The sequence below is a fragment of the Pseudopipra pipra genome, chromosome 16 (genome assembly GCF_036250125.1).
Source record: "Pseudopipra pipra isolate bDixPip1 chromosome 16, bDixPip1.hap1, whole genome shotgun sequence".
NCBI lineage: Eukaryota > Metazoa > Chordata > Aves > Passeriformes > Pipridae > Pseudopipra > Pseudopipra pipra.
The window spans coordinates 5953536-5976102 of record NC_087564.1 but is presented as its reverse complement, the minus strand read 5'-3'; the positions used below and the strand labels follow the sequence as shown (position 1 = coordinate 5976102).

At 38.9% G+C, this 22567-nt stretch overlaps 1 protein-coding gene across 2 annotated transcripts in view; it reads left to right on the top strand.

Annotated features, from left to right (window-relative positions):
* Positions 1-22251, top strand: part of GRIN2A (glutamate ionotropic receptor NMDA type subunit 2A) — a 173304-nt gene extending 151053 nt beyond the window's left edge. Inside the window, exons 13-15 of one of the 2 annotated variants that reach the window (XM_064672798.1) lie at positions 8233-8471; positions 10076-11730; positions 15257-22251. In XM_064672798.1, the coding sequence (XP_064528868.1) occupies positions 8233-8471; positions 10076-11730; positions 15257-15272 (1910 nt within the window). In that variant the 3' untranslated portion in view covers positions 15273-22251. Of the gene's footprint in view, positions 1-8232; positions 8472-10075 lie in introns of both variants that reach the window. The other variant, XM_064672797.1, reaches the window with a different exon arrangement.
* The last annotated feature ends 316 nt before the right edge of the window (positions 22252-22567 follow it).

Sequence of the window (22567 nt, the reverse complement as noted above, 5' to 3'; positions counted from 1 at the left end):
TCATGGGAAGCTGAGATCAGTATGCATTTGTTAGTACAAGATTAATTGCTTTGGAACACTGAATCTTTTTAATAGAAAGAATTAGGAGTTGCTTTTTCTTGTATAAAGGATCTGAGTGAAGTGAATTTCTGGCTTTGTTCATCTTACTACCTGTGCAGCACATCTCATTATCTGCAAAAGCTTCCAGCTGATGATTAGCATCTGCAGCTTTGTTTAAAGCAGTTGATCACTGGGATGATTCTCTGAAGCACAGTGGTGGTTATGCTTCCTTTTCTTGGCTTGCTGTGGTCACAAGACAAAGCTTCCATTGTTTTTTAGCAGAGAAATAACAACACTTCTACTGAGACACAGAAGACAATTTCTCAATCTTCAGCTGAGAAATAGAAGCACCCAGGAGTTCAAAAGCAACCAAAATGATACGGCTGCTAAGAAACAGCACCGTCATTTTGTTTGGATCTTCCGCCCACAGCCCCGGGAATGTGTCAGAACAGAAATGTTGAGCGCTGAGGGATCTCATGGGACGTGCTTTGGTTTCTTTTATCAACCTCTGTAGGAGCAGCTGGGCAGGCTGACGTCCCCAGCACCCAGAGTGTTACCCTGGCAGCTGCCAACTGCTGGTGGCACATGACTTGCCATTCCATGGTGCAGGAAAGGCTCAGGCACACAGCGAGTCTGTAACACTTGGGAAGGCACCCATGTCCCTCCAACCTTCTGCAGCAGCAACCCTTGGCCAGCTCTCTGAAGGCCCAGGTATTGCTAATGCTCCTCTGGCTTGGGCTGAATGTGCCATTTAAAGCAGAAGAGTACTTTTCTAAAAATATCCTGCAAAAGACATTGTTTCTGAAACCCATGGCATCTTTGGGATTTGGAGTAGAACCACTGGTGCCTGGTAGGGGAGGAGAATTTAGCTTTCTCTTTTTCTCTGTCTTTTTTTTTCTTCTCTCACTCTTTTTCTCATCTTTCTTCCCCCCTCCCCCCCCCCCTTTTATTTTTTCATTTGTAAGAAAGTGAGATTATTGAACTCCAAATGACAGAGCTGCCTCAGGATTAAGAGAGTAAAGGGGTTCAGAGTGTGCATGGGATGGAGAGAAAGACAGCAAGAAGCCTTTAGATATGAGGCATGCAGCAGAATAGAGGGATAAAACACTTGTGACAGCAGAAATGGGTGGAAACAAGGAACAGAAAATGCTGGGTAAAGAGAGAAGTTTTGGGGAGGAGTGGGAGAATATCAACCAGCTGGCCAGGTTATGCATCTACTCGTGTGAGGTATTTGTAATGTATTGCACTACCTGAAGATTAAGAGCTCAGTTCAAAAGACAGTGTGGGAGGAGATCTCCAGGAAAAGAGGGCAGATGATGTAGCTATATTAAGCCCTTAACCCTTAGATCTGCAAACTTTAAAGCAGGAAGAGACACGGGGATGTAAAGAGGAAAACTGGTTCTGGTTTGAGTTTCCACAGAGTCTGTTATCCCCTTCCTAATAACTTTCAGTTCTGGTTAATCTTTCTGTGCTTTTAGGAGAGCATAATACACTGAGAATTGTTTTCCCTGGGTGGATAAATTTTTCCCACTCCTTAGGGGTAATAGGTAACTGTGTAAATGAGATTTGCCCCCCTACATCTGGAAGAGGAAAGCTCTTTGCTATTTTTTTTGTATTTTAGCATAAGCCTTCCAAATCTCTGCCTAGATTATAAGGAAGTGTAGCAGAGTGACTCACATGGGCTGCTAAAGCCCAAGAAGGAAATACGTATGTGATTATAAGGACATATTTTCGGTGCGTGCTGCTCAGGCAGAATACACCCACAATCACAGTGATTTTCTGTTTATATATTTAGTGTCCTCCTTAAGCAGTGGGTGGAACAAATGTGACTGAAGAGTGTGAGTGTATAAGTGGAGGGCGTTTGTGTAGCTGAACAAGAGTTAGAGGGATTGTAATATTGAAAGTCGTGCTTAGCAGTTCTGTTAATTCATCCTTAACTAATGGGGACACGCAGAGTAAAGTCATTAACTCACAGTAAGTTTATTGCTGTCAGTCATCTGTGTTCCTCTTGCTATTTTTACAGAGGGAAATAAATCAGAAAATAAGAGTAAGAGAGATTGTTTTGGGGGATCCAGGCTGAATTTGATAAGTTTCTGTGCTTTTATTTAATCTCTTCTCTGGAAACATTCTGTATGGATCATATAACTGGGTCAAATTGGCATTGATGAGCTTATTGAACGAAATGCACATCAACCCATTTGGCTGCTGACTCCTCTATTCAGAGTGAAGACCCTTTTATTTTGGGTCCCCAGGTGATGGGGTATTACCCTCCTCCTCTGTCACTTAGGGGGGGTTCTCACCAGGGTAAACATGGAACAGTCTTTCCCTAAATTTGAAAACTACCTTTCGTCCAGTCTGAACAAGCAGATGATTCTGCTAATGCCACCAGAACCTTATGAAGATGATACCCTACATCTGACCACTGTGAATGGATATATCTAACCCTTCTATTCAAGATCTATGTGTGGTATATGCCAGTTTTCTTTACTGGCTCCTCAGGCTGAACCTCAGGTTAGCGCTTTGCACGAGAGTCACCACCCCTCATCCTGTCAATACCAACCTGTTCCCTTGGCACCTTCTGCTCTGACACATGCACTGTGATCTCCTGCATCACAGGATGACCTCCTCCTGCCCTGCACCTTGTGCAAGTCCCAGAGTAGTGCTGACACTGGAGTCTGTTGTACTTAACCAATAAAACAGTGAGGACCTTGGGCTGCAGCTCTGCTCTTCCCATATGGACAGAGCATCCTTCCCTTGTGTGTGTGAAACAACACAATACATGGGAGAAATGACTTTTCCAGACAACTCTCGTTGATGCAAGGCAGTGTTTTTTGGAGTCAGAGGTGGGTGACTGTCCAGGACCTGGCAGTGGTGCAGGTGTACCCACACTGGGGGTTCCACGGCTCAGGTGCCTGTGTGCAGTGGATCTTGGTTGTTGGATTGCAAACCCAATCTCTTACCCACTCTCAAGAGAGGAGGAGCCCATTTTAGAAAGGCCACTGCCAGAGAAACCCCAATTAGATTATTTTTTCCTCAGTTTATTTGAGATTTGTTGTTTCTTTTGTGTTCTGTTGGCCCCTCGGTGTCAGGCTTTGGGTAGTGATAAGGTGAAGGGACAGGCTGGCACTCTGAGCTACCCTGACATTATCCTTTGCCGACAGCACATGGAGTGTTAAAACCCCTTTTTTTTCTTTTCTTTTTTTTTTTTTGTTTGTTACAAAAGAGACATATAAAATAGATTTTTTTCCTTCCCTTTATAAGCATAATTAAGTAGGTTAAAATTAAGCAAAGAACATGATGAAAGTACCCCTCCAGAGTACCCGAGGAAGCAGTTGAGGCAGCCTGGGAGCCATCAGTGAACCTATGGCTTTAACATACATGATTAAAGTAGAGCAGAAAAACACCTGTCTTTTAAAGAAGCAAAGTAAGAACTCTGAATTATAGACTTAAGTGCTTATGAAAATATTTCATATCTTGCTTATTTCTGGCAATTTTTTAGCTAAGGACATATTTGGGTGATAATGAAAATTTTTACTTTTTAATAGTCAGAAGGAAGACATCAGACCTAGTATTGAAAACCTGTTGAAACCAACTATTGAAAACCTCTCAAAAAAACCCCCAACAAACCAACTCTTACCCCAAACTGATTTTCTATAGCTGCTTGTGGAGAATGATGGATTATGTGGGCTTGAAGTTTTCTCTTTTTTATAAATAATATGTCATTTTCAGTTTGCGTCTTCCTGGGTGCATGTGAGATGTAGGGGAAAAGAATACTTGAAAACAAATACCATCACTGAAGTGACCCCTAAGTTAGAGAGCTTTTGCCATCAGTACCCCATGGCTGATCCATTGCCTGGGAAGACACTGCCTTTTTCGGGAAGAGGATTTCATGAGCAAGGCTGAAAACCAGGGGAGGATGCCAGACCTTTACAAGATGCTGGGCTAGGAAACAAAAGGAATCTAGGGATACCAGTAAACCCCCTGAAAGAACCCCAGAGAACTGGCACATCTTCAAGAGACAGTGGCAGAGACTGCAAAAGGGCAGCCTGTGTCTCAGCCCTGAGGGGATGGTGACAGGGACAGGTGACACCAGAACCTGCAAATCCTGCTGAGGGCCATGGTGAGGAAAAGCATGGAATTCTTCCCTTTGGTCTGTATCATTTCTGTGTCTGGATAATGATATTTTTATTGTAACAAAATTGTTCAGGGGACACACCTGAACCTTATCATTCCTTCTCAGGATGATAAGGGGTGAAATAGGCTGATAAAATGTAGAAAGAAAGGCACTTGTGGGATATTCAGTCTGAATGGCCAACTGGCACATTCCTGTGCAAATAGCAGTGGGAGCAGAGAGCACCAGAGCCACGGGATCAAACCCAGGAGAAACACAAAGGGACCTGCCTGAGCACTGTACTGTAACCTAAACCCATTGTAAATAGTCTTGAACTAACAGTGAGAGAGCTAAGATGTTGCAATACATTGGAATGTGTTTTGAGTGAAGAGTGCAGAGACTCAACACTGCTTGAACTAAGGATCTTTAAAACATTTGCTTATACTTATACTCTCACAGTATAAATGAGGCAGATCTTTTATGATACAGTGCTATCAAATTTTTAAAAATCTCTTAGTGTAGGCATCATGTAGTTATTTGGGATTTTTTCAGCTTAATATATTGTGGACTTATAAAACAAAAAATAAACACTATATTTTTTTGTCAAATACGTTGGAACTCTTCATTTTCTAATCTTGTGCTAGTGTCATGATGTACTCTGTTGCTGAGATCTGCAACTGTTAATGCAGTCCACACATGAATGAGGGTAGGAAATAACTCTGGCATTACATTCCTTTTAGTAAGTGCCTAAAGTGAAAACAAAAGGTCTTAAAATAAGCCTGATTAGTATTTATGAGTAACTTGAGACCCCGCTATTAGAGGCAGATTTGAACTCCATTAACACTGGGTGCACTGAGGCCTGGGGTTTGTGTACATTGAGGTTGCTGACTTAGATTTCCAGGGTCTGTCTTATGGAATATTTGGAGCTTTCACTTGCTAATTAGCATTATGCACACATGGACATGACTGAACTCTCCAGTGCCTGGTAATCACAAATTACTGGCCTTTCAATTGCCAGACCCACTACATTGCTATAGGTGTCATCACTCTATACATTCACCTCACAGGTCAGAGCACCCAAAAGGATTTGAAAGACATCATTCCTCCAACAGGACTCGATGCTTTTAAATATGTCTTTTTTTCTGAACCAAATTATAACTATACTCAAAGTTCAATGTTTTGAATTCCAACTTCAGGCTAAGTTTGGAACAGACTGATTTTAAAAAAAGAAATGAATTGACACTCCAGATAAAAAAATTCTTATGCCTGAGGATTTTGTAAAGAAATTGTTATGGCTTCTGTAAATAATCTGGTTTAAAATGTAATGGGCAGGAAAAACAATAAGAATATTGAACTTTGGCAGTTTTATAGGGTCAGCTATGCTGAAGTGTTCTTACAGTTAAATTAGTAACTGTTTTGTCTGTGTTTCTGTGTGTACACCACACAGATATATAAATATGTACTGTACACATGTATATAAATATATACTGTAAATGGCAACTGCTTTATATAGAGAGACCAGAATTACCAGCCTAATCTGTCCATTCCCAGATAATATCATTACATGAGTATGACAATCCAGTGATTTGTAGTGCTGTGTGATCTGTAAAAATGTGGATTCTTTTTGGGCACTAATTAACAGTGATTGCTGTCCTTGTCAGATGTAATGGAAGGGATATTGCAATAGCAGGATCTGTGAGACCCTGGGATGCTTTGTTCTTCATAGCTTGCCAGGGCACTGTCATTTATCTCCACTCAAAACAAGCTTAGTTCATTTCTGTAGGGATGTTTTTGGAAAGGTTGGTGGATTATCAATAGTTACCTTAGATGTGCATGCCAAAGGGAAAGAAACACAGAGGAAACAGTAATAAAAAAGAGGTTTAAATTCCTTTGTGAATTTTGTTATGAATAGTAAAAGGGCACAGCAGTCAAATCAAATTGATGCCTGACAATCATGGGAGATGTGAATTTTCCTGTGGGAAGTAATGAGAGCTGGTTGTCAGAGCTTCAGCTACTAATGCACACACCAGAAATATTGCTCTCTCTTTGGACTTGGGTTCCTTTCTCTTCTGTACCCTGTGTGAGTTTTATTCGTAGACCTTGGGGATGATTTGAAAGAGAGACAAGGGAAACAGTCCACTGAGGTTTAGCAGAACAAAAGAAATTCAAATGTTCTAAGATATGGAAATGCAATAATGAACTCCAATTATCTATGTGTGCAATATCTATACTGCTACAATTAATAATTTATTGTCCCTATGTCCAGGATTAGAAGTTTTTAAAAGATTTATTAGGATTGACTTTCTTCTTTGGGGATGCTCTTAGGTGTTTTGAAGATTGAGCACTGTAATTTGGGAGAAGACACATTGCCTTTTGCAGATGTGGAGGTTCAATTCATGCTTCAAGCACAAAATTAAACTCAAAATTAACTAGGGACTGAATAATCTCTTACAAATTTGTGAAATGTCTTTGCAAAAGTTCCTCGGTGCTTGTCCTTTCTACTTCGGTTTTTCATTCACAGTCTGTGAGAAGCAATTTCTCCATCACAGTCTTGTGTTCCACTTCCAGTTGGAACTCACACATCCAAATATCTGTGGGCTGCAGCTTTCCTGTAGCCCTGGCACTCTATCCTGCAAAATGCTTTTGCACAGCAGGTCATTGATCTTCTAGTCTAGCTTGAAGGAAGCTAAAATGTCAATATAGCTTATAGCCATTTTTTTTCTGATATTTTCTCCAAGATTATAACACTGAAAATGTATTCCCTAATCACTGGATAAGGATTAGGGATCTGTACTGTGAGAATTCTTCCCCCAGATTGAAGCCATATCTTAAATTGGGAAACACCAAGATAGTTAACACTGTACTTTCTGACCCTCTGTATTGCCTGCTATATTTTCTAGAAACAGTGAAGTTTTTGACATTAAAAATTATAACTTCTCAGCAGTCTATATCCCCAAGAGAGCAAAAAGGTCTGTATGCCAATCAGTGCTTCACTAAGAACAACACTAAATGCTTGAAAATGAATAAATCATACACTAAAAAAAAAGTTTGGCAGGAACAATAGCAGTTTCTTGCACACCTTTGTCCATGTTGGCAGTAGCAACCACTGCTAAGTGATAGTGTCCTTCATCTGAGGCCAAATCTCATCAGTGAAATAAATACAGGTGATCCACAGGGCCAGGAGGGAGCAGAGGGAGGTGCCCAGGGCACCATGAGAGGACTGGGAGCATGTGGGTGCAGTTACTGCATCACCCAGGTCTCTGGGGCAAAGCAAAATGAAGTGAGACAAATCCAGGAGAAGAACTGCAATGGAAAGATACTGCTAATTCCTGTAGTGTGTCTGGTTAGTGGCTGTTCAACATAAAAAATAAAATGAGAGACATGAACGCTAATAAATCAAATCCCCAGATACCCAAACCCTAAGGAATAATCAATACCAAAGACGATGGCAGAGACCAGACATGGCAGGGGAGGTTCAGCCAGAATGTTGCAACTTATATGAAAAGAAGAAGTAAGGTTATCACAGATCTGATGGGAAAGAACAAACTTCTCGTGGCACATTTTAAAGGACTGTGAGAACATGTGAAATTTATCCTATGACATTAAAGGGAATGGCCAAAGAGAAGGGTCAGAGTGGATCAGAGATGAGCAAGTGTAGAGCAGTGGAGAGGTGGGGACATGAAAGGGTCTGGTTGCCTGTCAGGATGCTTGTCTGATGGAGCTCTGTCTGATCACCACAGCCTGTCCCAGCTCTTTACTAAACTCCATTCCTAGCTCAGTTCCAGTCTCTGAAACAAGTGCTACTAGTTATAGCAAGCAGAAGAAAGTTCTATCCAAACCAGGGATCCTGCTTTCTAGAGCAGCCAGCTTCCCACGTAATTTATGAAATCTGAGGACATCTGAAAGTAGGGTGCTGTGAATTGAAATCTGCTATATTTGCAACTCCTGAGTAGATAAGTCTACAGTGCTCCACAAATAAAGCATTAAATGGTGCTGTATTTTTAAACTTGCAAAGACTTTCGAATACTGCAAGCAGTGATTTTTGCATTTTTTTAACTGGTTTGACTCCTTGCTCTCCCCAGGGGAAATGGAAGAGTTGGAAACCCTGTGGCTGACTGGTATTTGTCACAACGAGAAGAATGAAGTCATGAGCAGCCAGCTGGACATCGACAACATGGCAGGAGTGTTTTACATGCTTGCAGCAGCCATGGCTCTCAGTTTGATCACCTTTGTCTGGGAGCACTTGTTTTACTGGAAACTCAGATTCTGCTTCACTGGAGTCTGCTCAGATAGGCCAGGATTGCTGTTCTCAATCAGCAGGGTCAGTACTGCTTTCATTTTTCCCCTTTAGGCAACAAACAGCATAAACACTGCCTCCCCAAAACATTATCTTTCCTTTTATTCCCACCTGGACATTTGAAATATGTGTTAGAGCATGAGTGTGATGCTCTGGAGTAGTCAGTAGGCTTAGGATGTACTTGCACTCCATGGGAAGTCTTTATCCATTTGATTATTTAGGGTATGAAATATCAAATGTGCCAGGATAATCAGTAATCCAATGCTGAAAACAAATACATTAAGGGGCAATTTTGATGAAGAAATGGTAGAGCTCAGATGCAGGAAATGGATTAATTTCCACATAAAAATCCAAGCAAAATAAATAGTAAATTGATAAGATGCATTAGCTCTCAGCTTTGTGCATTTTTTAAGCTAGAGGATTTGAAGTTATAAAATATAGCGGAATAGTTTTATAAGCTTTTCTTGGTAGAAAACTTGAATAAACCATATGAGAAAAGGTCAAACACAAGTATCATTTATGTCTGGTTAGACACTAAGGCAGGTTTTAGTGACAACTTAAACAGATCCAAAGGGGATTTACATATCTAAAAAACTGATACTTGAGAAAAAAAAAAAAAAGGGAAATGTGTGCTTGTCCTTATATTTTTGCAAATTAGTTGGGGTTTGTCTTTATATGATTTTATCACATAGTACTTTCATTAGGTAATTGACTTTGCTGGATTTTCTGTATAGCTGAGAAGAACTGAAAATGAGACTAAAATGCCTAATTGCTTCAAAATGTGCTGAAATTACCCTGTTGAGTAGATTGGACCATTTTGGAACTGCGTTAAAAATACTCTGCCCTACCCTGTTGGAGATTGTCTGGAAACCATATACACCTTAACCTCCACATTTTACATTTGAACTTTATATTTTTGGCCTTTTACAGATGAAATTCTCCTAGGCAATTTGGAGGGGGGGGGGGGTGTGAAGTACTTATTTCAAAGGTAAATTACATAGAATTGCCAGTTCAGAGGGTTGGAAATGTCAATTGAACTCACAGGAGTGACCGAAGACGGAGTTAGAAGATGGGCTTTAGCCTTTTGCTCAAAATGAACTCAGAATCAGGCTTTAGGAAGAGCTGGGGTTTTTTCATATGTACTAAAATAGGAAACAGAAAAGTTAAAATAAGACTGGAAGCCTTTTCAATTCAGTGCAAGTGAAGAGCACCTTAACCACCAGTAAAATAGCCCAATGACACGCTTGTTTAGAGGGAAAACTTATCCACTGGTTTTAAAATAAGTGAATATTCTTTAGTGAAGCTTAGATTCTTATTGTGATGAGACTGGGGAACCCCTTGGAGTCCCTTCTAATCTTGTTTTCTGGAATAAACTGGGGAGGCCGTCAGGGGCCACTGGTTCGTGAAATACTGGCAATTTTACTCCTTTGTAATTCCAACAGATGTGGCAGAAAATACTCTTCCATATCATTGTAAGGAAATGATAAAAAGATAGAGATGTACTTTAATCTTTCTAGTAATCAGATAAGCAATGTTTAATTTTTCTTCATTGCTTATTAATAATAGAATGGAAGTTTTTAAAGTTTGCCCCTAGTGATTTAATTTGTTTTATATTATTCATATTACAGGGTATTTACAGCTGCATTCATGGAGTACACATTGAAGAGAAAAAGAAGTCTCCTGACTTTAGTTTGACCAATTCACAAACCAACATGTTAAAACTGCTACGAACAGCAAAAAACATGACCAATATCAATCCTTCGAGAATTGACTCCCCCAAAAGAACAGCTGATTTTATTCAGAGGGGTTCTTTGATTATGGACATGGTCATGGATAAGGGTAACTTGATATTTGCTGATAACAGATCCTTTCAGACAAAGGACAACTTTTTTGGTGACAACATAAGTGAACTGCAGACACTTCCTGGCAACCGACACAAGGACAATCTTAACAACTATGTTTTCCAAGGTCAGCATCCTCTCACACTGAATGAATCCAATCCAAACACGGTAGAGGTTGCAGTAACAACAGAAGCAAAAGTGAACTCCAGACCTAGGCAGCTGTGGAGGAAATCTGTTGAATCTTTACGTCAAGAATCTGTACGTCAGAGCCAAGGTTCCCAGAGGGATGACGGGTCAGAGGAAAACAGGCAGCTTTCAGTGAAAAGCCAAAGATACCTTCCTGAAGAGATTGTCCATTCAGATGTATCAGAGACATCAAGCCGAGCTACTTGCCATATGGAAGCTGAAAACAACAACAAGCATCACAAAACCAAGGACAACTTCAAAAAAAGGACAGTAGCATCAAAATACCCAAAAGACTGTAGTGAAGTGGAACTGACATATCTAAAAACCAAACAGAGCTCTCCACGGGATAAAATCTACACAATCGATGCTGACAAGGAGCCAGGATTCCGCTTGGACACACCTCAGTACATCGAAAACATTGTCCTTCCAGAAACTGTGGAGTTCCCTGATGTTTATCAAGATCACAATGACAACTACAGGAAAGCCGAGCACGCTAACAGGACTCCAATGCATAATGAAGACAGTCTTCCAAACAATGACCAGTATAAACTTTATGCAAAGCACTACACTCTAAAAGATAAAAATGCTTCCCTACCTGATGATAGATACAGACAGAATTCCACCCACTGCAGGAGCTGTCTTTCCAATTTGCCCACTTATGCGGGACACTATTCCACCAGATCTCCCTATAAATGCGATGCATGCTTGCGGATGGGGAACCTCTATGATATTGAAGAAGATCAGATGCTGCAGGACACAACGAACTTATCACTTCCCGAAGAGATATATGAGCGTACTTGGTCAACGAGTAATGCTCTGCAATATCATAAAAAAAATAAATTGAGGATTAGCAGGCAACACTCTTTTGATAATATCGCTGATAAGTCCAGGGAAATTGATATTGGAAGACCTTCTCGTAGTATAAGCTTGAAAGAAAGAGAGAAATTTCTTCAAAGTAGTCCATATGCAAGCATGTTTAGTGTTCCCTCAAGCAAACTATTGAGCAACAAGGCCTCACTTTTAACTCATGCTCTAGAGGACAGTAAGAGGAGCAAGTCCCTGTATGCTGTTCACTCGGATGACAATCCCTTTCTGCACTCGTATCGTGATGACCAGCACTTATCTCTTAGGCGAAGCCCAGCTGATCTTTATAAACATTCATTGCCAACAAGAGGAAGAAATGATAATTATTTAAGGTCATCCATGCAGTCTACAGCATCATACTCTTCCAGGGATGGTCGGATCCATAATGACATGTACATTTCAGAGCATGTTTTGCCTTACGTTGCAAATAGGAATAGCTTGTACACAACTCCAAGGGTTTTAAATTCCTGTAGCAATACACGTGTGTATAAGAAAAGGCCTAGCATTGAATCAGATGTTTAAATTTTCCATGAACACTTTATCTATAGGGAAAGAATAGTTGCCACCATCTTAGAGGGAGAACTTATCCTTTAATAGTATCCTGCTCTGGTAAATGACACGTAAACCTCTCCCTTTCCCAATGTACTTTTGTACATGAATAGGTAAACTGGTATGCTCTTAACTATCCTTTTAAAATATGTCTTGTTGAAAAAGGATAAAAAATAGCCATTTATATATGCTTTATATATAAATGGCAAGTTGTACTGAAATAGCCCCAATATATGTTGGCAACTATGCTGTTTTGTATCTAATTCTTTTACTATTTCGGTTATTCTAATTTATGTTGCTAAGTATCATTCAATGTACTTTTGTCCTTAGAAATGTTTAATGATTTTCTAGTACTGGATAAGCAATATGGTATGCATGTAGTATGACACAGACAACAAGAATTAGGAATGCATTTGCACAGATTCAAAAGTAAGACTCTAAAAGAGAACAGAAAGCTAGACTTTCAAAAATATATGTTAGCTTCATAATCATTTTCAAAGCCAAGTAATAATTTTAAAAAAACCCACATCCCAAGACCTTAATAAATAAAATACAGTGTTTTAGCACAAAATTAGTATGTTCATTCTAGACTGACAGACAATAGATGGGAAGGCAGTAGCCCCAAACATGTGAACTGCTGTGTACCAAAAGGAAGCCCCATGGATATTGGTTAACGTTCATGTACAAATGCTTTTCTTATATTGCACATGCACTTACCATTACAAAGTAAGTTCATTGAAAAGTTTGCAGTAATCTTGTCAGAAATTTCACAGCTGCCTAATCCAGAGTATATATTTTTAGATATCACTATATGGCACTTACTATGGAGCTGTGGACTTTACTAGTAACCTTGAGGCCTAATGTGTACGTAAGTTTGCATTTGCCCCTTACTGGTGATTACTCAGGGCTGTATAGTATTTCTTTTATTCTTTCACTTCCCAAACCAAATCCCGACCCACTGTAGTTCTTTGTTCATAGTGTATTAGAGACAACTAATGAATTGTATATTAATAGTATTAAAGCTGTTAATACAGTATCAAACACTGACAGCCATAAGTTCAGTGTAATCAGTGAGGAGTGCAATACCACTTATTTGCATACACAGCAAAGGATTAACACCTTCAGAAGGACTTCTTCCTTCCAGAATATTGTGCATATTTGTTGAACATCAGACCATTTTTTTTAACCTCTCCAATCAAGTCTGTTATATAAACTGAATATATGCACACTTAACTAAGTATGTTTATTATCACTAACTGATATGCAGATATTCACATTACAGGGGTGCATTGTTAAATGGCTTTTCCATTTAGTAAATGTCAATCAGATTCTTTCACAAATAAGATGTCTGCTACACACCCCTCCTTACCCTCACTGGAAAAAACCCCTACTAGATTTTAACCATAAGGGAGCGTGAAAGAGAGGAGAGGAAACCTTTCAGGAGTAGAATATACAGATGCTAATTTAATTTAAACTAAAGAAGTAAATATAATTGCTAATATATTTAACTACTGAAAGTGTTGCGCTGGGTGGTGCTCTCCCATTCTCCTGCTACTCTGCAAATTGCTTTAGGATTTTTGTGTAGAGGAAATTTAGATTATTCAAGCATTATTCCCTCCATTTCACTGAAGAACAGTGAGCAGGGAAACCATTACCACTGTGAATTGGAAAATGTGAATATTACCCTAACTTTTCTCCAAACTGAAACTCTTTTCAGCAGAATTGTGCCTGTCAGCTGCAATTGAAGTATCTGCATGCCAGAGGTGCAGTATGCAAGGTGTTTAATTTGGAACAGCATACTGCAGAGCAGAGTTGCAAATGGGAGATAATATAAATGATATATAGGGACAGTCAAAATAAAGCTTTTTGAATTGTTTACAGCTTTTTTTTTAATTATTATTATTATTATTGAGAAGATTCAAGCTGACTTTGACCACCAAACAGTCCAGAATGAATTCTTGGTATTTGCAAATGTATTTGTATGTTCACCATGCTGCTGAAGGATGATATTTTTAAGGAATGAAATGTAATGAGATTTGGGCTTCTGAGTCTCTTTCCAGCTTCCAGAAATCTCAGTATGCTTTATCATAAGTGTGTTCAGAAAGCATATCTATGGGTATCTGTACACTGTCCATGTAAAAACATGTATTGAGTATTCTTTATTCAGCATCTGGTCATAATTACTGGCCCTGATTCACATGGGATGCTTTCTGGTTCCTCACTGGAGGCAATTTTTATAAACAGAAGTTCCTTACCTGCCATGCATATTTCCTAGGAATAGCTGTATGAGCTGAGCAGGGCTAGGGTGGTGTCTATGGGATGAACAGTACTTGTCATGAACCCAAACCTTTTCCCAAAGACATAGACATATTTGTCTTAGGTCTGCAGGAAAACAAATGCACTGAAGGCATAAATAATGCTGTAATCAGTGTAATAAAAATATTTCAGGCAAATTTCAATATCTGATCCAAATCATAGTATATTTACTAAAGTCTGCTGTATTTCAGCAGGTATGATATTTGCTGATGTCGTGCCAAAAAGTGCCGTGGAAATTGCTGAGCATTTTACCAATCATAAAATTCAGTGGTGGCTCTTGTCTTTTGTATCATCATAAAGCTCTCAAAATATTTGTTGGTCTCTCCAAGTCTTTTGTATCATCATCTCTCTATCCAACCAGACACACCTAATTCAGTATATATATGAGTATGGTATGTGAAGTTATGGGAAAGAAAAATTCCCTTTTACACTTTCTAGTTTAAACTCTATAAACTCTTGAGGTTCAATTGTAAACATCCTCAAGCCGGGTGGATTTATCCTTCTGTGAGATGTGCAAGCAAATTAGTTATAATGAAATATATTGCAGTGTTTGCTTTTTCTGATCTGAGCAGATTTCTGGTGACCATAGAGATTTATTATTATTAGCTGCAATATGAAATACAATCACCTCCCCTAAACCAAAACAAAGAGACAGAGGGAAGACGTGATAATGTTGCACAGCAGTTGTTCACATGGAAATAAAAGATGCTGCCTTAAAGGAGGAAAAAACCCACCAGATGATGAAAATAGAGGGAGTCTGCATGCGTTTGTTGTTTTGATCTTGGCATAAGCATGAGACAGTAAAGGGGAAAGGAGAGGATAAAGTGCAGGGCTGTAGGCAGTAGCTGGTTGCAAATGTTTACTTGTAAAGAAGAAGCAGCTGAGAAGTTGAAGGAAAATCTTCAACAGCAGAGCCACAAGCCACAGCTTGTGAGGCTCAGCCGTAGAGCGCGTGGAATTCGGAATTTTGCCTGAGCTTTGTTGATGTATTTGCACTGACTTTCAATTAAACTGAGATCAAGACTTTCTGTATTTCCCTCTCTCTCACTCTAGCTGCTGCTATACTTGAAGAGGAGAAAAGAATCTTCCTGCATAAGTGGCCATCCTTTCTGTACCTTTCTGGATGGTGCTGGTGACTTGTTACATTTTCCTGATTACAGCTCTAGCAGTTTGTTGGTCATTCCTATCACCAAGATTTCCTGTGACTCCAGCTGGAACTGAATCAGGCTGTAAATGATATGAGCCATTCTTGGTAGCATGTCCTGTAGTGTTACACTGCTCCTGGACGACACCTTTTATGGAGGCAGGATATTGAATTGCTGAGGAATGCAGTAGGTACATGGAGGTAAAAACAGCTACATAGACATACCTGCCTCTCGCTCTTTTTCTCTTTTAAAGATATTGTAGAATTTCTTCATGTTTTTGTCTTTCCCTTTTCACCACAGTAAATCTTCCTTTTTTCTTTGAAATGGATTTTGTGTTCTGCTTGTGTTTCTTAGAGCAGTGTAGCCACCCACTAATTTAAATGCATGGTAATAAGATATTTTAATATATAAGATAAAATTAAGGAAAATTAAGAGATTTTTGCATTTTCAGAAAATTTAATTTAATGTTTTTGCAGCTTTTGCTTAGACTTCATTATTCTGCTATCTAAGAAGCTTGGTTAGGAGAAAGAGTGCTGTGGACAAACAGAAACGGAATCACCGCCAGCTCACTGTGTTTTGGCAGCATTTCATAAATACATGTCTCTTTATGATCTTTCAGGAACACTTAAGAGGTGATATAAGGCTCACAAGGGAAATCAGGTGTGGTTTATTTTTTCTGGTGAAAATAAATCTCTTTTTACATAGTTTTAAACGAAGCAAAAGCTAGAGCTGTGTGTGTAGCTTTGAGTTTCTGTGCTGGAAGGCTGAGCTCTTTCTGTGGCCAGTGGGGAGAGAGAGAGAGAGAGAGAGAAAGCAAACTCCCTCTGGGTGAAAGTTCAGAGGACTGTGACCTTTTTAGAAAGTATAGGTTCCTAACTTAGACATCTCAGTTAGGCAGGCTTAGAAAAGCAATAGTCTATTTATCTCCAGCCTCAAAAATGTACCAGTTAAATCTGCAAGTGAGTACCAGGTTCAGCCTTGGAGGTGTGTATAGGTTCCTGTGCTCCAGCAAGCAGTTGTTTGTGGGGTTTGCAGTATTCCCTGGTCAGGATCATTGTTTGCTTTAAACCACATGACTATCCAGCCTGAGATAAAACTGTCAGAATCTATTCCTTGTGGAATAACTTGCTGTTTTCATACTTCTGCAGTGTAGCATATGTACTTCAGTGATGGGGAAGGGTTTGGTACTGTTCCCTCCCTTCCTGGGTTCATCAACGTAGAACAGAAATTGTGTCACAAATCTCAGCTTGGATTTAGAAAGAATTCAAGAGGTGGATCTTTTTGTTGTTTTACATTGCATTTAAGATGTTCGATACATAAAACCTAGTGAAAACAAAACTTTTATGGCAAAATCCCCTCCTCATTAATATAAAGAGTAACTATCTGTGGCTTGGCTAAATTGTGTCAAGTGTTAATCATCACATCATGTGCTTCTTTCAAGATGGACTGTCATATATTGCCTTACTAACTTTTCCCAGTTCTAGTCCTGTCTTAGCTCAAAAGTCCTTTCAAAGCAGATACCTTTCCTACATAGGGCAATCTGATTTGCAACGTAAAAACAGTTTTCCAGTGATACACTTAAGTTCTTTGCTTTATCAATGTTGTTGTTTGGGTTTTTTTTTTAATCTAAACTAACTTCCTGTAGAGAGCTGAGCCTTCCAAACATAGCAGTGCTGAAGGAACTTCTGAAAGAACATAAAGGCCTTTTAAAGTATGACTTACTATATGAGCCATTTCCCTGCCCAAACTCACCTGTACTGTCTTATTTCAATGTATTAGCAACATGTGAGCGTTTGCTGTCACTGAGGGAGCTCAGTTTAATCACAGCTGTGTGTTTGTGGATGTAGATATCAGCATAGAAAGGTATATGGAGCAAGAGAGGAAAGGCTGGAGTCACCTGTGAAGCTGTGGTTAAATGGGAGCAGCCTCAGGACCGTCGTGTCTCTTGTATCGCTCTGAGCAGTGTCTGTCTGATGTGCACATACTGTACATAGTGTAAAATTCCTGTCGGTGCTCAGCTTCCATTGTGGAAATAACGCCATGTCCACCCTCATTCCAGTGTCACAGTGGGGTGGGGAGGGGGTTGGTTGTGCTCTCTGGTGTCTGTCACCCTGCTCTGTGGGAGCAGCACTCCCCACCCTGCTGGGGAGGGTTACTGCACTCTCTGTAAATAAGCTTCTCATTTATTTCCCTCACTCAAGCTTTTAGTTGTTTTTTGTTTTTTTTTTTTTTTTTCCCCCTGCTTCTCTCGACCTGTGTGCGGAATATGCTCTCTAAAAATATGTGCTCTTCCAAAGTCCTGCAACTTTGGAAGTCAGGAATACAGGTGGGCATCGCCCTGCAATGCAGTGAAAATGCACTTAGTTCTTCTCGTGGGTTCATGAGCTTTTTGTTACATACTGCAGAATGTATCTGCTGTAGTTCAAGCTGGTTTTTTTTTAAATAACTGCCATTCTAACAGCTGTAAGAATCCACTGCTGATTTTGTGATGATTTTGTCATATCTATAATTTAAGAACCAGAAATAATATAAGTAAAAATAAGTTACCTCACTATTTACCAGGTTTTTGTTGTTTTGCGCTTAAATGACAATTTTTACTCCTTTTGCTTAATTCTTTACCTGTATTGAAAACAAGGCTAAATTAGTAGAGAATATAACCATGCTGTAACATTGTCATGCGATACCTTTATTAATAGATAACCACACTAAATATAGTATTACATATTTAAAAGAGAGATGGTTTCGACTCTCCAACTCTTAAAAAGTAGTGGTGATAAGCAGTTATACTCCTAGATGTTTTGTCCTTTCCCTTTTGTATTAGTATTTGTTTTCACTAATATATTTCAAAAATTATATTTCTGTGCACGTTATAAAACTGTGAAAATAAATACCAGTAAATATTGTGATACTTATTCAGTGCACTGTAAAGTTCCAAGTGAGATGATACTTTGCTTGGGAATTGAAGAAGGTTTCCTCACTTCTCAGAAATGGTACTTAGCTTTAATGTGGGAAAATGATAATATTTACAGTGACATGAAATTTTAATGGAGAATGTCTTGTTTTGCACTTCTAGTACTATTAGAAGAAATGATATGTTTTTCTCAGCAAATGCATCATGAGAATACATTTTTAAATTTGTTTTGTGCATTGCACTACATAAGAATGACCATTCTGAAGAGATTTGTGTTACATCATTGCTACAGGATTCTTTTGTCTGATAATTTTTTTTTTTCTTGAGCCTGTTTAATAATGGTGTTTAATGACAAAAACCTTTTGGAAATGTATTTTGGCTTTTGTTTCACATTGCAAACCCTGAACTTGGACTAATAGTGATGCAGTCGAAGGCCCTCATGAGGTTGCTCTGCCTTTTCATGCCACTGGGGAAGGAGACCTTCCTTGTTCCCAGTTGGGACAAGATTAGAGGAGTCAAGGACAATTTTGGAGGATGTGTTGTGCAACATGTGAAGTGTAAATGATCTTCAAAAGTGAAAATAAAAAGAAATTGGAGGTTCACAGTTAGCCACACTATGGGGGGGGGGGGTCTGTAACAGCATGTAGGGTGTGCAGTTTCTGGAGGAGATGATAATTTTTAACTAATTTGAATTCTATTTAAGTTTCTGAAAGTTACTGAAAAAACAGGAGTTTTCTTTTTCTTTTAAAGCCAAAGTCTTTGCTTTCATACGAGGTTTCACAGGAAAATGGGCCAAAGAATACAATTAAATATGCAAAAGGTTAATCTTATGGAAAAGGGTATCCTGTCATCTTGATATGCACAAGCATATTAATGGTGATAGGAACAATGTGTGTAATTTTCCTGTATATTGCTATGTAGGTTGCACTATTTTGAATGACACAAGCCTGATATTTTAATTACCAAATACCATAAGAAGCTGTTTATTAATAGTTTAAACTTGTTAACCTAAATATATATACAGTATACCCAGGCGTGCGTGCATACACTTCCCAACCCAGTCATGTGTGAGTAATCTCCCAGAGCCGTGGGACACATTTCAGCACTACTTTATTTTAAGTGCTTGTCTTCTCTCCTTCCCAAACCTCCCAAACCCACAAACCCTCTAGCAGCATTTATTGTAGTGTTTGATACCTATTACAGAAGGGGCTAAAGGACTCGCTGGGATCAGGATTGCTTTGTGCTAGGACATGTGGGAACATGTCAGAGGAGAGTTCCTGTCTGAAGGAGCTGGAACTGATGCTTGCTATAAATAACAAGGCCATAGGAAAAGGATGTCTTCTCATACTGTTTGGAAAAATCTTGGCCAGAGAGGATCTATTGGCCTGGTGACTGACTTTAAAACTCAGTGTCAGCTTATGTGATCCACATCTGATCCTTAACCATGTTCCTTATGGTAGCTGAGGAAGGATACCTCAGGAACCAGATTCCCGGGAAAGCCCAGCTGGTGTGTGCACCAGTGGCCACTCCTGTATCCTCCCATGCAGACTGGGCAGTTTCCAAAATCGGTTTTGCATGCAGAGACAGGTTTAGCAGTGGTGTTTAAGGCAGAACCACTTCTCTGAGTGCACAGGCTTTTGAGCTTGCTATTGCTGGTGATGTGGAGATTTTCACTGAGGGATGATTGTGTTGTTTGTTGTTTGGCTGCTTTTCTAAATTTGTAGTTCTCTGACTAGAATTTATGACATAAAAAAAATAGCTTGGATTAATTTGTTGGAAGTAATTTTTTGAAAAAGACAGTTGGATAGTTTTGATTCTTTCCACCTTAACCAAGAAACAGTAAATTCTATAGGGTCAAATTTTGGCTACAAGTTTATTGCAAGAGTGTCTTGGAGAAGAACTTGGTTTCAAGCTCTTCATCTGCAAGAGGAAAATTTTTACTCAGCTCATTTTTACCTGGCCTAGGTCTGGATTCCAAACTTAGGCAAAACACCTTTTGACTTAAATAGGGATGTGTAAGTGAATGATGAGAGAGCAGATCTTTATTGCAGTTCACGCTCAGATTTTAAAGTCCCAAACCAAACCTCGTGTTGCAAAGGTATGGAAATTGCCTCACATAAAATCGAGTGCAACTAGGAAGGAAACTAATGCAGTTTCAATAAGAACTGTTTGCAGTTTATTCTTGATATAAGGTATAATATTTTGAAGTAGTCTTACTCATTTCAGAACCTCCCTTTTGCACTGATGAAGAACAGCTTGATCCCTCTGTCTTCACACCTCACACCCACATGCACAGTGTATCTCGTGCCTTCCCTGTTGAAACCAGAAGGTACAAACAGAATTCATTACTGTGTTAGGCAAACTCCTACCTGATTCTTAACTAAGTACTCCATTTTTATGCAAAATTTGCATCCATACATTCCAGGTTCTCAGAAGCACTTCACCTGTGAGTTAATAATGTTTACTTCATCAGATTTCAATTTACACAAAACCTGAAGGGTGTTTTGTGCTTCCTTTCATCCTGTTTAAGGATTTTTGTGGGCTTAGATGAAACACTAATATTTCTGTGCTGCTAAACAAAACTCACCAGAAATATTTTAAAATCTCAAATTAGACTTTAAAAACATTTTTACCTGTTTACTTGAATAACGTCAATTTAATGTGTTGTCGTGATTAGTCTTTGTATATATACATGTGTATATATATAAGCTATATATAAGCTTTATATATATATGTATATGTATAAAGCTTTTGGGGTGATTGAGGGGCAAGACAAAAATCCAGCATTGTACAAAGGTTCTACAATCATTTATTAACAGTTTCAAGTAATGTGTTGCTGTTTTGAGTTTGATTAAAAGTTATTTGCAGTTGAACTATGAAAAGTGAAATGCAACTAAGAAAATAAGAATTCACAATATTAACTTAGGCTTTTGCTACAAAGAAAATTAGTTATTAGTACAGTTGGAACAGTGCTTTTTTTCTGGTGGAGGAAAAGAATTCCAATTGTAATTATTTGTACTGGTTACAGGGAGCACTAACCTAAAACTGTACACAGTAGATTAAAAAGCCTATCACTTCTCTTATTTACTAGTGCAATTTACTGTAACACCCTCAAAAGTGTCCTATTTCAAACCAAAGGGTAAGTCACAAATTTCCAGTTGCTAACAAAGAATAGGAGAGGTTTAAAGAGCTCTTAACACCTGGGGAAATAAATCAGGATGTTAGAGTAGAAATAAAAGAATATTGTTGAAATGGAATCAGGCATAAAAAAATTAATTTTTTAGAGAATCCAGAATTTCATTATAAAATTCACAGTCTAATGCATTCTTCAAAAGAAGGGGTTTGGGGAAAAAGAGAGCATTTAAAATCCAGTTTTGACATTCCAATTACTGCCTGTTTTACTAGATAGGTTTGGCAAAGTGAAATGAGTTTTAACACGCAGGTGTCTGTGCACACACAGTTTTAACTGTGGTGTTGTGCAGACACAGGTACACCTGGCTACCCCTGCACCCTTCTGCCCCTGCCTTGGAGATCCTGGTGGTAGCTGGAGCTACCCAAGAGCACCCAGTGCAGCGTGAAGGAACTGGGATCCACACACTTCTCTCCTGTGTTACACACGCTGTCTCACTGCAGTTCACCCTGACCATATTTTAACCCAGTGCATGACTGAGTGCTAATACTGTATAAATATTTTGAAACATATCTTAAAAAAAAAAACAAAAACATGTTTGCTTCAGACTTTTTATGATAGAGAAATATATAATTATTATGATTGTCTTACAAATTGTATTGTGTTCATTTTTTTTTTTGTTAAATATGTAGAAAAACATTAAGGGAATGGGGGACTTGAATGTCTGTGTGTACCGAAATGTATATAACTATTTGAGGAGAACACATGTGCCAAGTATAACATGATGTAAAAATTGTAAATATATGAAAAATTCATTTTTCTAATAAAGATAATTTCTGCCAATTGATATGAAAAGGAACAATGGTATCATTCTTGTCTGTCTTCCTTGTTAAATGGGACAAGATGAAGTGTCACCCATGAAGAAGGTTAACCTTTGTTTTTCCATTAGTCGTTGATTTGATTTGGAGGGTGTTAACAGCCACATGTTTTGAGCCATCCTTTGCTGTTAGAAATTATCTAAAGGTGAAGATGCCTGAAGCTAAAGCTGACAGGATGTGCTTGGTGATCCCAGTTTAATTTATTTCCTGAAAAGGATGGAGACAATTAACTTATGCAAAATTCATTTGGTGTGAGAAGGATGCTTTGAAAGTTGCTTCCTCAGCAGAGGGAGCAGTGGG